Consider the following 16,898-nt stretch of genomic DNA (forward strand, 5'->3'; position numbering starts at 1 on the left):
AATATTTATTATGAAGCAGTTCTCTGTAGTAGTAGTAATAGTCACTGCATAATGTAAATAAAATAAGCTTGTCATGCTTCATGATTTGAGTTTAAAATAATGTCTTATTGATATTATTTTTGCAGCATAGAATGTGGAGCTAATTAGATTGTAGTGAAACAATAGGTTTTTTTGGAAAATAATATATGCTATAATAAGCCAAATTCATGTTATTTGGGGTTTATAATGAAAAATACCTGTTTTTTATAAAGTTATTTTTAATATAGATTTAAAAAAACAGGTGCTTTATGAGGTTAGCAGAATTGCTTTCACATTTAAAGCATCCGTGCTGACAGATGTTCCCTGATTGTATTATGGTGGATGAATCGATTGACTTATTTTACTGCAGGTTCATGATGAAATTTTGGTATCAAATATGGATGCTTCTAGACAGCTAATGCTGAATGAAGAGCAGTTGGAAGATATGAGGCAAGAACTCGTCCGACAGTACCAGGAGCATCAGCAGGCGATGGAGCTCTTACGGCAGGCACACATGCGGCAGATGGAGAGGCAGCGGGAAGACCAGGAACAGCTGCAGGAAGAAATTAAGAGACTCAACAGACAGTTGGCCCAGGTACAGCCCTTACAGTCCATTTTCTTCCAGGCTGATTTGTAGCGTTGTTTTATGTAGCCTTTTTGAATACAAATATTTAACGTACGACCACACCTGTCCTGCACAATGGCCTTAGATCCTGTTAGGACCTTGTCATGTAGAAAAGCGGTTTTTTAAATCATCCTGTTGACCATATGTAGCAAAGGCAGCTTGGCAGTTTGGAAACACCTTGTGCTGAGCTGCTCAAGTGTGTAGTGGCTGTCTTTCTGTTTTCCCAGGTTTATAGTTGTGGGAACCCATGAACTAACTTTTTCAGGGTTTAACTTTATCTGTCCATAACCATCCTTTTAATCACCGTGGAAATCTACTGAAATGGTATGTTTCTGGAACTTTCTCCAGGGAAACATCTTTTCTTAATTTAAGAAATGCAAATTTATGTAACATTCTTATCCCTTTCTTGACTAAATTTGATTACTCCTTAGTATTTGGGAGCTGGGTTCTTGTTGATTGCTGAATAAAATATACTCACAAAGTCATTGCAGAAAAGCAAAGAGATATTTATGTTTAATTTTTTATGAAAACAAATTCATTGAATTTAATTTTGAAAACTAAAATTAAAAGGAGAGATAGAAATTACAGAATACTTAACACATATATACTTTCAAGTAATAGGAAAATTGAGTTAAACCTGAAGCACATTTTGAGAAAATTTGTTTGCTTTTCTTCATTGTATTTTGTGAATTCAGACTTCTGAATTTTCAATGCAAAATAGACTTACAAAATTGCTAATGAACTGTACAAATTCCTAAGTATTTCAACTTAATTAGCTTCTTTTCTGATGTTTCAGATTTTGCATTGAACTTTGTATATGCCTTTTAACCCCTTATTGTGGAATATGGATCAACAGTAGAACCAGGACCTGTGGGTCCCAGGGGTTAAAAGAAATCTGCTTAATGTTTCTGCCCTTTTCCTCTATCGCAACAATATTCTCTCATGACCTTTTTTCTCATTTAGAGATCCTCAATAGATAATGAAAACCTGGTTTCAGAGAGAGAGAGGGTGCTCTTAGAGGAGCTGGAAGCACTAAAGCAGCTGTGTTTAGCTGGAAGAGAGAAGCTGTGTTGTGAGCTGCGCAACAGCAGTACGCAAACACAGGTAGTGTGGACTCTGGCCCATCTAGGAACAATGGAGCAACGATGCAGTAGGGTTTGTCTGTCTGTGTTGTTGGTGTGAGATGTATTTTGTAGGTAATAAGCTTATCGTGTTTGTGATTGCTTACATGTAAGGTAGGTGGAGTTAACATGCCTGCATTCTCCTCATGGTAATTTGCATTTGGCATTGCTCTGGTAAATACTGCTTCAAGAAGCAGATCGCTTCTTAATCGTTGCACTTTGGCATGCATTACTTTGAACCTGTTGCAAGTTTTTTGTCTCTGCACTAGAATGTTTTATCTTTCTTGGTAATGCTAATTTCCTGATAAAATGTAGTTAAATATTAATTCAGGCAGTGTCTGTCTCGCCTCGACCCGGTAGAGAAGGGCACCTGCGGCTTCCCAGATGACAGGGTTTCTTTCTGTCTTGTCCTCTCTGCCGCTGAACAAACTTCAGCAGGATGGAAGTGAAAACCAGCCGGAAGCGGAGGAACACACGTTCACAGAGAAGGAACTGGACAGAAAACCTGAGGACGTCCCTCCTGATGTCCTGTCCAGTGAAAGGTATACAAAACATGTTCTTATTCAGCGCAGAGGAAATTCACTGGTTACTTCAGTCTGCTCAACTTTTTGTCCTCTTTTATTATACTGCACTTTTTTACTTTGTCTTACTCTGTTTACGAAACTAATTTCTGTATGTGTAAAATGTGAAGGATTATCAATTTTTGTCATTAAATACATTAAAGGATATTTTATATGTGATGTAGTTTTCACTGGATAATTGTATTTAACTATAAATGTTAGGGTATTTATTGGATATCTCACCTTTCATGATTAATTTTATTCCTCTTATGTGTTTTTTTGTCCGAAGAAATAATGGTACATGTCAGCTTTATTCTTTGTTCGTATTGTGTGAATATGATGTTGCCATGTTGTGGCTTGTTTACATGGAGAGGCAAAGTCATGCGTGTCAATACTCACATTTACCTTCTCATATTTCATAACGCACATACTTTGAATCCTTGTCCCAGTTATATAGAGGAATAAATTAATCACCTGGTGTTAACAGAACGTTTCTTTAGTTGATTTTGTAGAGGATAATATAAAAGTATAAAATACTAGATGTAAATGAATGTCCCACATTAATGCTAAGGACTTTTTAAAGCACAATATTTTAAAATTTGTTTTGTTCAAATGAAACATTTTTAAGACCTATCTACTAACTTGATCTCCTCCTTCTCCGGTTTCTGTGACTGTCCCCCCTTTGTGTCCTCCTGACCCCTCCCTCAGCTTGCATGGAGGAATTTGGCCCCTAAGATTTTGGCTTCCCCATTGGATCATCAGTATGGAACGCAGTCAGTATGGAGCTCAAACAAGAAAGACAGTGTATGAAAACCTAGAGTTGACCGTAGCAATATAAAATAAACACCGTGTTTATTTTATATTATCCATCTCTAATTGGTGTATTTTTAAATTATAGAGTATTTAATTTAAAAATTTTATAGTAAGTGCTTATAAATTTTCATCTTTATTTTTACCATTGTATTAATTTTAACCATTTATCTTAAGTAGAAGTATTTTCATATTATCCTATGCTGAGGTTTAAAGTTTGAGCAGAACCTCATAAAAAGTAAATGAAATAAAACCCTTAACTTCCTAATAAGTTTTTTTGAGTTTTATTTTTAATATTCTTGATTATATAAGCAGAGAGCTTGATCTGAGTACAAAAATAGAACTGTCTCAACTTACACTTGACAAACACTAACGAAAGCTTTTCCATTTGTTACCTTGTCTTAAAATAGATATGTCATGTGCCTGTGAAACACATCTTTTAACCTGGCTGTTGGTAAACTCCTCTGTTGTGAAGCTAAGAGATAAAAACTATCTTAAATCAGGAAATCTTTACAATGCCAATCTGATTTTGTCCACATTTATTAATTTTGCCACATTAGTACCACTGTCAGATGAAGCACTAGAATGAGTTTCTTAATTATTCAGAAAAGTGGCCTGGTAATCTTCTGGGTCACCAGTGATGGAAGTATATAACTTAGTGATTATGTGTGTGTGTGTAGACGTACACACACACACACTCATTTGAATCTATAAATAAAGGTATTAAAATGTTAATAGTGATTACCTCTGGGAATGTATAGCAATATTGTCTTATTTTTTTTTAAAGTTAAGAATGTGTTGTCTTTTGAAAAGTATAAGCAGTCCATTAAATTGTTTAGGTTGGAATGAATATAGTGTGTGTAAGGTGTGGCACCTGTCTGAGGAGCAGATGTGATGGACAGCAGGCTGTGATATAGCTCCCTCTGCTGTTAACAGATGGAAATGTCACTGTAAATCTTTTTGAAAGCATCTCTGCCCATTAACTTCTTTTGTGATTTGATTTAGTTCGTCACCATTAACTTGTAGAAATACTGCCACAATTTCTTTTTTGCTTTGTGGAATTTTTTCATTTATATTTTTAGAATAGTTTTTGTGACACATAAAAATATTGAATGTAAAAAAACTATGTGAGTCAATAGCCATGAACAATAATTTCAACTTTAAAAAATGTGAATGCCCAGATACTTTGATACTTTTTAAGACTTAAATTTTGTATCTGTTTAAATTTTTCTTTTTATCTGCTTAGTACTTAAGTGTTTTGCTTTCTTTCAAGTCAAAATACTAAACATTTTAGCAGAACTGCCAAACTTTAAAAAAATAAAAAAATGTGAAATTGGCTGCAGTTTTTCAGGAACAGGTCATGTCAAGTCACAAACAAGCTGTAGGTACTATTGCATGTTATGTAATTAGGGAGGAGCATAGGGTATTTTTCAAATCAAATGCTTCATAGTATGTATTTGTAGGGTATAAGCACAATGCTTTGGGGATACTGAGCATTTTTGTAATTCTTTATGCAGATATGCACTTCAGAAAGCTAATAACAGACTTCTCAAGATCCTCGTGGAAGTTGTAAAGACAACAGCAGCTGTTGAAGAAACTATTGGCCGCCATGTCCTTGGAATTCTAGATAGATCTAGTAAAATCCAGTCATCTGCCAGTCTGATGTGGAGGTCAGAAGCAGAGGCATCTGTAAAATCATGTGTCCATGAGGAACATATAAGAGGTACCAGTTTTATCACCATTAACTTCAACTCTTGCTGAATTCAGAATTTGCCTGTGTGTTGGAAATAACAGAAGAGAAACTATCCAAGTATTTTCCATTCAAGAGATGTCCAAATAAATATACATGACAACCACTCTACTCAGAACATCTTACTGTATGGCATTTGCAAGCGGATTTGTTAGAGTTGTCACACAGATTTAGGGTCACTCCTGGGAGATCCTGTTTTATTTTTCCACCAATGAAAAATTCCACATCACCAATCAGGATTGCTGGGAGACATCCTGAAAATACCCTAGTGAATTACAGGACGCTTGGAGGTAGAGAACTGTGAGGAATCCAGCCCCATTTCACTTACTTGTTAAGATGGTTGGAAGTCCATTTGCAAGGTGCAGTCTTGTCTTTGGATTGTCTTCTGCTGGAGGTTTTCTTCTTGAAAAGGTGGTTTGAAAGATGGCAGAACATGTCTGGGTCCAGAGCCCAGATCCTGACGTGACAGCCATCTTGCTAACTTGTCTTCCTCCAACTTTGTTGGTTTGTTATGTCGCATTGCCAACCTCTAGCCTCTGTCCTTCAATTCCTTATCCCTTGCTGGAGAAGGAATCAGGAAATGAACAGGGGGACAGTTTTGTCAGCCAGGGAAAGATAGGATCTGGACTTGTCGATCAGAAGACAGACCCTGCAGCTCATATCTGTCTCCAATTCCTGAAGATGCCAGTTCTTGTCACTTTATCAAAAATGATTTATCCATTTATTTGATAGAGTAAATAAATAAATAAAGAGGGGTCTTCCATCTGCTGGTTCCCTCTTCCTGTGGCTGGAACAAGCAGAGCTGATCCAGGCCTGAGTCAGGCTTGTGCTAGGAGCTTCATCCACATACCCTCTTTTCGCAGGCTATTAGAGCTGGATCAGAAGCGGAAGTACAGGGACCAGAAATGGTGCCCGTGTGGGATGCTGTCATCACACATGGCAATTTTACCCACAATACCAGCTTCCCAGTTCTTGTCGTTTTTAAGACTATGCTACTTGTTGCATTTTCTGTGAAGAAAGAGGCTGTTATTCACTTAGAGGTAGAAGGTTTACATTTGGACATGTTGGCAAATAGTGTGTTTCTAAGTGCAGAGAAAAGCTTTACTTGGGATTTTAAATAAATATATTTAAAAACATTCTTTCAATTTGAAGTGAGATCCCCATGGAGTCATAATATTTAATGTTTACTTATAACACTTTAGGTGTGGTTGAGTTAGTTCAGCTCTTCAGGGTTTCATTTCAGTGCTGATGTCTGAATGAGTAGTATTGGAATGCAAGAGGAAGCATGAAATGCATAATTAAAAATACAATGTAGAGAATAATGCAAAAGAGATCGTTTTGCTGGCATTAGCATCACAGTTTATAGCATGCAGTTTTCATGTAATTCTATGACTTGATGTTTAGCAATGATGTTAATCTTACCAATGACATTAGGATGACCACTTGTCAGCTTAATTTTTCGTCTTGAAGGATATGTTGACTTAATAGAATTTTAAAACTTCTAAAAATATACCTTAAGGAAAAACTTAAAATTCTGACACTGGTCTAGATGTAAGAATTTTGGGCATTGGAGGCTGGCACCTCTGGCATCCCATTTGGGATCTGGTTTGATTCCCAGCAGCTCCACTTTCAATCCAGTTCCCTTTAGTTCTTCTGGGACAGCAGCACTGATGGTCCAGGTGGATCCATGCACCCACCAAGGAGACCTGAACAAAACCTCTGGCTTCGTGTGGCCCAGCCCCACGGTTACAGCCGTTTGGGGAGTGAACAGCAGATGGAAGATTCCCCCCTCTCTCTTTTTTTTCTCCTTATCTCTCCCTCTCTCTGTAACTCTGCCTTTCAAATAAATAGAATTAATTTTTTGTAAAAGGGTTTTTTCTGAGATTCCTTTGTATTTTAATAGAAGTGTTATTATAAAAAACTAAAACATAATTTTGAATTTTTCTATTTCTTATATACTAGAGCATGGTTTTTAAGAAGTTTTATTTATTTTTATTGGAAAGACAAATTTACGGAGAGGAGAGACAGAAAAATCTTCATCTATTGGGTCACTCCCCAGATTGCTGCATCGGCTGGAGCTGAGTCAAACCGAGCCAGGAATTAGGAGCTGCTTCTGGGTCTCCCGTGCAGGTGCAGGGTTCCAAGGACTTGGGCCATCCTCCAATGCTTTCCCTGGCCAGAGGCAGGGAACTCAATGGGAAGTGAAGCAGCCGGCACACGAACTGGCACCCATATGGGTTCCCAACACTTGAAGGAGAAAGATTAGCCAATTGAGCCATCGCTCCTGGCCCGTTACTCAGCTACTATGCGTGACTTTTTGTTGTAATATTTCTGTTCTGTTTTCAAGCTTCAGATCTGAACTAGTTTGTATTGTAAACATGCATCAACTATGTTTAACACTCAAAAAAATGAATAGTTATTTGGTGAACTGGTTCCTGAAATTGAAGGGAAGTTTTGAACCAGTGTGAAATCACTTGAGCCTGAGTAGATATTGGATGAGTCATGAGGTTCCTCAGGTTGTGTTGAAAGAAAATTGCCTTTAGGCTTACTGGCTTGACAGCAGGAGGCTGGGGACTGAGTCTGCTCTCCTGCGGTTTCCTTCTGAGCAGTGTGAGGCTGCAGGAGGAGGCTGGGGTAGTAAGCGGAGGCCTCCATTTCTTGCTGGCTCACTGTGCCAGTGTTCATTACGGTTTTCTCGGTGTTGGTGCTGGGTCAGCTAGGGCCCACTGTACCCTGGTAGGAGTCCAGGAAACCTTTACAGTCGCTGGAGGCAGCTTGCCCACCCTGCTCTCTGTCAGGGAAGAAACATGAGGGAGTGGAAGGAACACGGAAGAGAGGCAGACAGCACTCCAGGGACCCTCGTTGCTCCGTCCTTAGGACGTGCCCTGGAGAGTTCGGCAATCTGCATTGATTGAACAGTCGGCATGCGATGAATCTGCCCTGTTGGTTGGTGTTATCCTGATTTTTTCCACACAGGATGAGTTGTCTTCCTCGTTCCTTTATATTATAGGGCTAATAAGACAAAATCTGGTTCATCACTGGAATATATTCAGATTATGTCAAATTGTTACAAACTTTAAACTATTTTTTAAAATAAAATGCATCAGAATTGATATCTTCATGTTTTTTAAATCCTTTTTTTTTTAAGATTTATTTTATTTTTATTGGAAAGTGAGATATGCAGAGAGGAAGAGAGACAGAGAGGAAGATTTTTGTCCATTGATTCACTCCCAAAGTAGCCACAACAGCCAAAACTGAGTCGATCCGAAGCCAGGAGCCCAGAGCCTCTTCCGGGTCTCCCATGCAGGTACAGGATCCCAAAGTTTTGGGCCATCCTCAGCTGCTTTCCCAGGCCTCAAGTAGGGAGCTGGGTGGGAAGAGGGGCCGCCAGAATTAGAACAGATGCTCATATGGGATCCTGGCACTTACAAGGCGAGGACTTTAACCATTGATCTACCCCGCCAGGTAGATTCTTTAATGTGTTTTTTAATTAATCATTTTGAAAACTTATACTCATTGGTCTTTTATCAGTCATGCTTTGTGAGTCTTCTCCATTTTGTCCTTCAGGTTTGCTCCTATGCTTGTCTTCAGTTTTTTCTATACTGCTATTTGCTTCAATGTACCCTAGAAACAATGCTGGTACATCCATACAGCTTCTTTTTAAAAAAGGGAAAGGGCCCAGTGCAATAGCCTAGCAGCTAAAGTCCTCGTCTTGCAAGCGCTGGGAAAAAGATATTGCTCTCAGCTTTGTTCTCCATAAAATAAATTCCAGCAAGCTTGATGAGAAAGTAGACTAACACCTGCATTCGCCAGCTTTGGTTTCTATTCATTGTGAGATGTTTTCTTGGCTCCTGGAATGTCTCTCCTATTGGTCTCTGCTGTTTTCCTGTGCTGACTCTTAGCTTATGATTAGGGACTCCACCTTGGGCTTTGTTCTCTCACTAAATATTTCTCATAAAACAAATGCATCCATTGGCCGCGTTCCAGCTCTGCTCTTCCCCTTCCGAGGCTTTGAAGATCCGCGTTAGTAACAGCTGATTCACATGGCCCAGGGCACGTCACACTGCTGATTTTCACGCTCACTCTGCAACTTTCCCCTGGCCTGGGGCGATTTCTTTGTGACTGAGATTTGTCATCTAAGAGTCATCTCAACTGGAAACTCATTTTCCTGCCTGTCTCAGCTGCTGCATCTTCTCAAGCCGGGCCTTCTCCTGAGCCCGTTCCCAAGCCGACCATCTTTATTCAGTCTTCATCGCTTTGCTACTTTCCTTTCTTTGTTTCTTCTTTCTCTCTTCTTCTTTCTTTCTAAGATTCATTATTTTTACTGGGAAGGCAGATTTATATTCCCCAAATGGCTGCAAAGACCAAAGATGAGCCAATGTGAAGCCAAAGTCAGGAGCCTCTTCCAGGTCTCCCATGTGGGTATAGGGCTCAAAACTTTGGGCCCTCCTGCCCTGCTTTTTGAGGCCATAAGTAGGGAGCTGGATTGGCTGTAGAGCAGCTGGGACATGAGCAAGTGCCCTAATGAAATGCCATTGTCACAGGCGGAAGATTAGCCTGTTGAGCTATTACAGCAGCCCTTGTTCTTATATTATCTTCCTGCCCAGTTTATCTTCTTTTAGCCCCGCAGTTCATCTCCACTTTCAGTTTTGCCCTGGAAAGCCTGGAACACCTGTATTCGCATATGTTGTTCTGCGACAGTGCTTTTGTGAAAAACGTTGTCGTTTTAAATCTTGATTTGATTTTGTTACTTTATAATGCAATCATTATAATTAGCTTATGTCTTGAAAATATTGTTATTATAGTTACAGACGACTCCATCCCCCCTTACTCTGGAAATGATGTGTCAAGGAATGACAGTAGCGTGTGGTCCAAAGTGACCGAGGAAGGAGCGGAGCTGTCCCAGCGGCTTGTGAGGACTGGTTTTGCTGGATCTGAAATAGACCCTGAGAATGAAGACCTGATGCTGAACATCAGTTCTCGACTCCAGGCAGCAGTTGAAAAACTCCTGGAAGCCATAAGTGAAACTAGCAGTCAGGTAACCCCTTTTTGTTGCTGCTACATGCCGAGTTTGCTTTAGTCTCTTCAATTGGTAAGAGTTAATATATACTGATGGCCTCTTCCAGTTCTTAACCTCACTGTCATTTTATTGATTTGTTTCTTTGTTTAAACATTTAAATATTTTCATTGGAAAGGCAGGTTTACAAAGAGAAGGAGAGACAGAAAAAAGATCTTCCATCTACTGGTTTACTCCCAAATGGCTACAACAGCCAGAGTTGAGCTGATCCACAGCTAGGAACCGCTTCCAGATTCCCCATATGGGTACAGAGGCCCAAAAACTTGGGCCATCCTCTGCTGCTTTCCCAGGCTGTAGCAGGGAGCTAAATGGAAAGTGGAGCAGCCATGACACAAACCCTTGCACATTTGGTTTGCCACTTGCGTGCAAGTGGAGGGTTAGCCATTTGAGCCATCGTGCTGGCCCCTTCATTATCATTTTAATACTCACATCATCTATGTAGACCCTTAGACATTCTGCCATCCAGATCTCCCCCCCCCCCCAGTTGATCAAGGCACATGACACAGGCCACCTCCTCCTGTTTTCTCTGGTGCGTTAACAAGAAACTGCATTGGAAATGGAGCAGACAGGACTTAAACCTTTGCCCATAAAGGTTGTGCATTCTAGCCAGTGACTTAACCCCTAGAGCCGCAATCCTGGCCTCAGACATTACTTTTTATTGAGCAAAAAAGAATTTAATTTTGGAACTATTATATGAAATCTTCTCCTGAAGTCTGTATTATTTGTTTGAAATAATACATAGGGAATCTCCAAAATCCAATACTGTAATATATTATAACACTGTTACAGTTGTTGCAGTATGACAAGTCGTGTGCTGTCCTTTGCATACTTGTTTACAGCCATTTTACAGATAGGACAGAAGACTGCTGCTTACGGGTCTCAGTGGAAATCAGGATGGGGGATAGTTATTACATCAAAGTACTAGTTTTTTGACACTGAAAGTACTTTAAGAATTGTGGTATTTTTAAAGTGGTTTTTTTAAAGTATACTTCCTATTTAAAACTTTTATTTCATGGATGGTGCCTTTGTCTAAAATTATAAAGCACAGAAATTTTTAAAAACATTTTTATGAAGGAAGATACATATATGGCCCGCCTCACCTCGGTGTTTGCTAGTGGTGTTTGCTAGCCTGGCCTGGCCCACCCCACCCCCAATTCCAGCTCCTGAGGGTTATAGCCTAACCCAGCTCCGCAGGCATCCTGTTCTAGCTGTATTATGTACCGATATGCGTTGCGACCATACCTGGTCCGACCCACACTGTTCTGGTGCTCGAATTCGTTAGCAGCTTATGTGAACTGGTTCAGCCTGGTCTGCCCCTGACCTGTGCCAAATGCATGCCGGTGGGTACCTTTCCCTGGCCTGGTCTTGACTGTCCCTTATCATGCTTCTTGCACTCACGTGCAGGGACTGTGACCTGCCAGATGAGCTAGCCCTGCTCAGTCCACCTCCTGACCTAGTAGAACAGTGCTTTTCCTGACTGGCCTTTGACCCATTCTGGTTCTTATTGTTGAATGTTTCAGCCCGGTCAAGGCTCATTCCTACCCAAACACAGCTCACACAAGGCTCAGTAGGGGCAGAGACCTAGCCTAGTCCATCCTGCATCTACTCTGGTCCTCCAGAGCACCAGATGCTGGAGTCTACCCCGGCTTGATGCATCCAGTCCCAGTCCACACTTGTGCCAAGGGAGACTGCAGCCCTGTCCAGACCAAAACGCAGCCCCGTGCTCCTCAACAGCCCCAACCCAGCTGGGGTGTCCCCTTAGCTCCCAAACCGGGCCTGTTTCCAGCCATAGATCATATGCATGCCAGTGGTTGCTCTGACTCAGCTTGGCATAGCCCCTCACCTGTATTGGCCTTTGCCTTACATGCCGTAGCCTTGCATCCCTGGCTCATGCAGACCCATAGATGTAAGAGCCTAGCTCGGCATGACTTGTGCTCCATCCTGATTTCTATTTTTGCTTGTGAGCTAAGGTTTGCTCAGCCCTGCCTGGTCCACCTCATTCCATTACTGACCCACGCATTAGCCAGCCATTGGAGCTACTTTGCTCAGCTTGTCCAGGCCCCAGGCCTGGACTACGTGTTCACCAAGGGGAGCTATGACTTACTAGAAGAGTTTCCCAAGTTCTTCCACTTGACCCACTCCCAGACCCGGTTCTCATACATGGCAGCTCAACCCACCCCACACCCTATTTAGGATGCACATTCAGGTGCTGCTGCCTTGACCAGCTCAGCAGATTGTAATGTTGAGTGACTGGAATATTGGTAGTCTTGTATCTATTAAAATCCACTTAAGTGACCTTGGCTGTGCTATGTATAATTACAACATCTTCACAGACCAACTGAAGTCTCAAGGAAGGAACTACAATAAGTAAAAATGGGTCAATACCTACTCCAGAGTTTTAAGAGGTACCTGCCCTCTCCCTTGCCAGATTCCGGAATCCCTTTGGAAAGTTGGCGCTCCTCTGTGCTGATTGGTTGCCCTGCTGTGAGGGACTAGCTCCTGGCTCCGCAAACAGCCTTGTGCGGGAGGGGTACCTGCTTACTGTCCCTTTGCAGTTTTCCATTGAGAGAAGGCTTGGTGGGTTTAGGAGATTTAGTTACTAAGCAGAAAGAGAAAGGCACAAGATGAAAACTTTTTCCATCACTTAAAATGTTTATTATGACAAATCCTTTATTTTAAGAAGTAAGTCGTGTATCTTTGATAATTCTTATTTATTCACTGTTGCTAAGGCTTTTGGAGCTAGACTTAGCCTGACCCTTTTAATTGTAGTCAAGGTGTACTGGATACCTTCAGTGGTATAACTACCAGTTACACAATGCAGCTCTTAGAAGATTTATTTTTCCGTAACATGCGCTGTGTAAACAGTTTAGTATGAAAATAGCTTAGAACCTGTCTATATTTAGATATAGTGGCTGCTTCAGAAGATGAGTGTCACTTCTAAGGAAATATCGAATGGAAGGTCAGTTTTGATGTTCCAGAAATATTTAGGATTATTTTATATTCTTGAATAATTGATTAACATTCTTGATTTTTCATACTTTAAAAAAAAAATCAAACTGCTTAATGGGATGGAAAAATACCAGCCTATTTTAGAAACCTCATAAATGTGGCTGAATCACCTTTCCAAACCTTTGACGTGGAACTTGGATCCTGTCGGGCAGGCTTTTGTGGGCGTAGTAATTCGCATTCCACCTGTCGCTGTACCTGTAGGTAGACTTTAAACCACACCCTGTGTTTTGACCTTTTTCCCGCGGGGACACTGACATGAGAGCTCTGGCTCAGCCCGAGAGGCTGTTTGAACAGCTCAGCTCAGGGGAGCTTTTCCTTCTGAATAGAGTGAAGCAGCAAGAACCAGGGGAAATACCAGTGTTGCAAGTGCATTTCTCAGAACTGCTGCTATGGAAATTTAAAACTTGACCTTCTCTGCTAGGTCTTGTGTGGAAGACTTACCTCAGACGTATTCAATACGGAGAGCAGCCTTATTGCTCAACTAATTAGATATTTATTTTTTCATTCTTTGGAGATTTAATTCTGATTTGTAGAGACTTTTGTTGTTGTGATTTATTAGCTTTGCTTTTCTTATTTTTTTGATTTTTGTTTTATTTTTGGTTGTTTGGATGAAAACAACTGAGAGGTGTTTTGTTTTGGATTTTTGTGTGTGTGTGTTTTGGTTTTTTTTATTTGTTTTGTTCTGGGTTTTTGTTGTTGTTGTTGTTGTTGGTTTTGGTTTTTGTAAATTTGTACACTTTTTCCCCCTGTGGACCTTACCACCTTTTTATTGCTCGGGTCTGTGAATTAAGCTTACAGTGGATTCTGACAGTGCTAGAAAGACATTTTCGTACTACTGTTCTGTCTCTTGGTGAGCTAAAAAGAGCGTGTTGATGTAGTGGAAGGCTGGTCATGTAATGAGAAAGCTTGGCAACTGCGTCTACTGGGATGGATTCTTACAGAACCTACCTGGCAACTCTGAAACTCAATGGCTCTTGGCTGGAAGAACAGGATGAAGATATTTATGAAGTTGAATCTCGTGTGCCTTTACCATATCCTTTTCCTCTGTGTGAACATTTGGATGAAAATAACTCAGTAATTATTAACACATCCATTTTCCATTTTATTCATAAGAGAAATGGACACATATTAAAGCTTATTTCTAAAATTTCACTGCCTACCCCTCCTTATTCAGTAAGTATAAAAATATTCTTTTAAAGACTATTTCATGAAAATAACATTTTCAGAGTGTTTGATAAGAGTAAATGAGATAGAATTTTGTTTTGGTGTTTGTTGTGTCTGCTCATTCAGCCTGGATGTGTTAAAGAGCTGAATTTGGTTTGGGAACCTCAACTTGGCTGCGTTTTTCATTTGCAAACGCTGAAGGAGTTACTATTGCATTCCTGCAGCAACGCCAGGCATGCTGAGAGAAGGTCCTGCTTGTCCCTGACATGCCTGCTTTTGTACGCTTATGCGGACAAATGGAATGCTTAGGTTGGAAAGATAGACACTGTGATTCCTAAAATACCTAAGTGGGTTGTCACAAAGCCAGTTCGGAAATGTTTGCAGTCATATGGCCAGTAGGCTGTGGTTCCAGACAAGGAAAGAGGAAACGCGATTCTAAACGTCTTAATATATCTGTTACTGCTTTGGGCAAAACTTTTTTTCTTCTGCTTATTATGTGAGAGATACTTTATGAACATTGTTAAGGAGAGTGCTCTGTGTAGAGGCCCACATATTTAGTATCTAAGGTTCCTTTGATATTTAAACGTGTTTTAAATGATTCATTGCGAGTTACTCAGCACCTTTATGACTTTTGAGACTTCATCTATACTGTACTAGCTAATATTTAACAAGGCAGAGGCATTTCATGGTAGTTTGTATTACCTCTTGGAACTTTCATATATAGTGAAAGAATATTTAAACATGATTTTAATGTAATAAGTTGCCCCGATCCTTTGAAAATACTTATTTTGAAGCATTTGTGCATTTCATGTTAGTATAGAAATGAGGAGTAATCATATCTTAACTGGATAGAATAAACTTTTTAGATATTAAACATTTAATAAAATGAGATCTTATCTGCTGTAATACAGTTTGTTTGCTATATTTAGTGTAATTGATTTGACTTGTGTTGTTTTATAAAACAGGATTTTTTGTGTGACTTTATGATAAATATTTAAATTACTTTAGGGCTGGTTTATCAAGAAGCAAAACACAAACGAAAGCAACGAATGATCCGAAAACCAAGAGCCAGGAGATTCCTCTGGGTCTCCCCAGGGGTGCAGGGACCCAAGGACCTGAGCTGTCCAGCCATGATTAAGGAGCTGCATCGGAAGCAAAGCAGCTGGGATATGAACTGGCACCCATTTGGAATGCCAACGCTTACAGGTGGAAGATTAGGTTTCAACACTGTTGCCCAGGCCCTGGTCATGTTTTTTATTAATAAAAATATTTATTATTTCTCCACATTAGCAGAAAAAAAGTTCATGTGCCAGTTAAAAGTAAAAATATAAAGTTTTACACTTTTGGAGATAATAACATACCGCAGACACTTTAGAAAGCAATCTGTAACTTAAATTTTATTGTCTGTTTTCTGTTGTGAGCCTTGTGTCATTCCTGTTCAGATAAGTTTATGTGATAATTAAAAAATCCCAATAACAATAATTGCAGACTGGATATTTTGGAATTGATCTAAACTATAGCAAGTTTTAGTAGCTGGGAAATCCATTTGCTCTGGTAAATGCCATTCAGCTTTGAAGAACAGGAATCTTTAGTTTAAAAATATAATATTCAGAAAATTATGATTTTATAGAAGTTGCTATTTTGCTATAAATTATAAACCAACATATTTGATTGTTATTTTAAATTTAAAAAGGAAAATAATGGGCCTGGTGTGATAGAGTAGTGGTTAAAGTCCTCACCTTGCACACACTGGGATCCCGTATGGGCTCTAGTGAGTGTTCCAGCTGCTCCACTTCCCATCCAGCTCCCTGCCTGTGGCCTGGGAAAGCAGTAGAGGACGGCCCAAAGCCTTGGGACTCTGCACACATGCGGGAGACCCGGAAGAGGCTCCTGGCTCCTGGCCGTTGTGGCCACTTGGGGAGTGATTCAGCTAATGAATGTTTCTGTATCTCCACCTTCTTTCAGTAAATCTGAATTTCCAATGAAAAAATAAATCTTTTAAAAAATAATGATACACATAATGCATTTATACATTTAAAATTTTTACAGCATCAGCATATAATATAGTAATTGAGGCTTTGTAGCATCAGTATGTAATATAGTATATTAACTGATACCTGTTATCATTCCTGTTTAAAGTTTTGGTAGTAAGCAGTATAAACATATGAACCAGATTTTTCCCCACGTGAAGTTCTTTTGGTAGAGCAGATGCAGAAGCCCATAACACTGAGGCAGGCCCGTGTCTCTCTGCAGGTGTGTGCTGCGCACAGCAGGCTCAATATCGGAGAGCCCGCACACCCTCCTTGGCATTGTCCTTGAGTCTGTACTGCCATCCTGCAAATTTGTTAAAGAATGTCGTTGGAGCATGTCAGTGATAGCTTGTGAGGGAAGCTGTGATTATGGTTCATGCCTCTGAATTCCAAGGTTTTGATAAGTTGAATCTTCATAGAGACTTTAAATATTTCACAAATGGATAGTAATACATGGCTTTGAGTTAAAATGTGTAGGTTACAAATGCACTTTGATTTGTTGCACCACTGTGATTTTGTTAACTGATACCATGCTACTAGTATTAGTTATGTATTATTAATTCCCTATACTGTACAGCAGATACTGTAGGGTCACAGTCAATAAATCTTAAGTATAAAACTTAAAAAGGCTGTCATAGAGCACACACCTACAAAGAGTACTTTGGTAGATACAGTGAGGACCTTGCTCCATTAACCGTATACTCCTCTTTACGTGATGCAATCATAGGCACACA

General features: G+C 39.9%; 1 protein-coding gene across 1 annotated transcript in view; it reads left to right on the plus strand.

The window, feature by feature from the left end:
- Positions 1-16,898, plus strand: part of AKAP9 (A-kinase anchoring protein 9) — a 116,989-nt gene that overhangs the window by 63,049 nt on the left and 37,042 nt on the right. Inside the window, 5 exon segments of the mRNA XM_040964985.1 lie at positions 389-613; positions 1,607-1,747; positions 2,203-2,306; positions 4,652-4,857; positions 9,690-9,922. Of these exon segments, the coding sequence (XP_040820919.1) occupies positions 389-613; positions 1,607-1,747; positions 2,203-2,306; positions 4,652-4,857; positions 9,690-9,922 (909 nt within the window).

Source organism: Ochotona curzoniae, unplaced genomic scaffold (genome assembly GCF_017591425.1).
Source record: "Ochotona curzoniae isolate NIBS_2020 unplaced genomic scaffold, NIBS_Ocur_1.0 scaffold_3835, whole genome shotgun sequence".
In the NCBI taxonomy this organism is placed as follows: Eukaryota; Metazoa; Chordata; class Mammalia; order Lagomorpha; family Ochotonidae; genus Ochotona; species Ochotona curzoniae.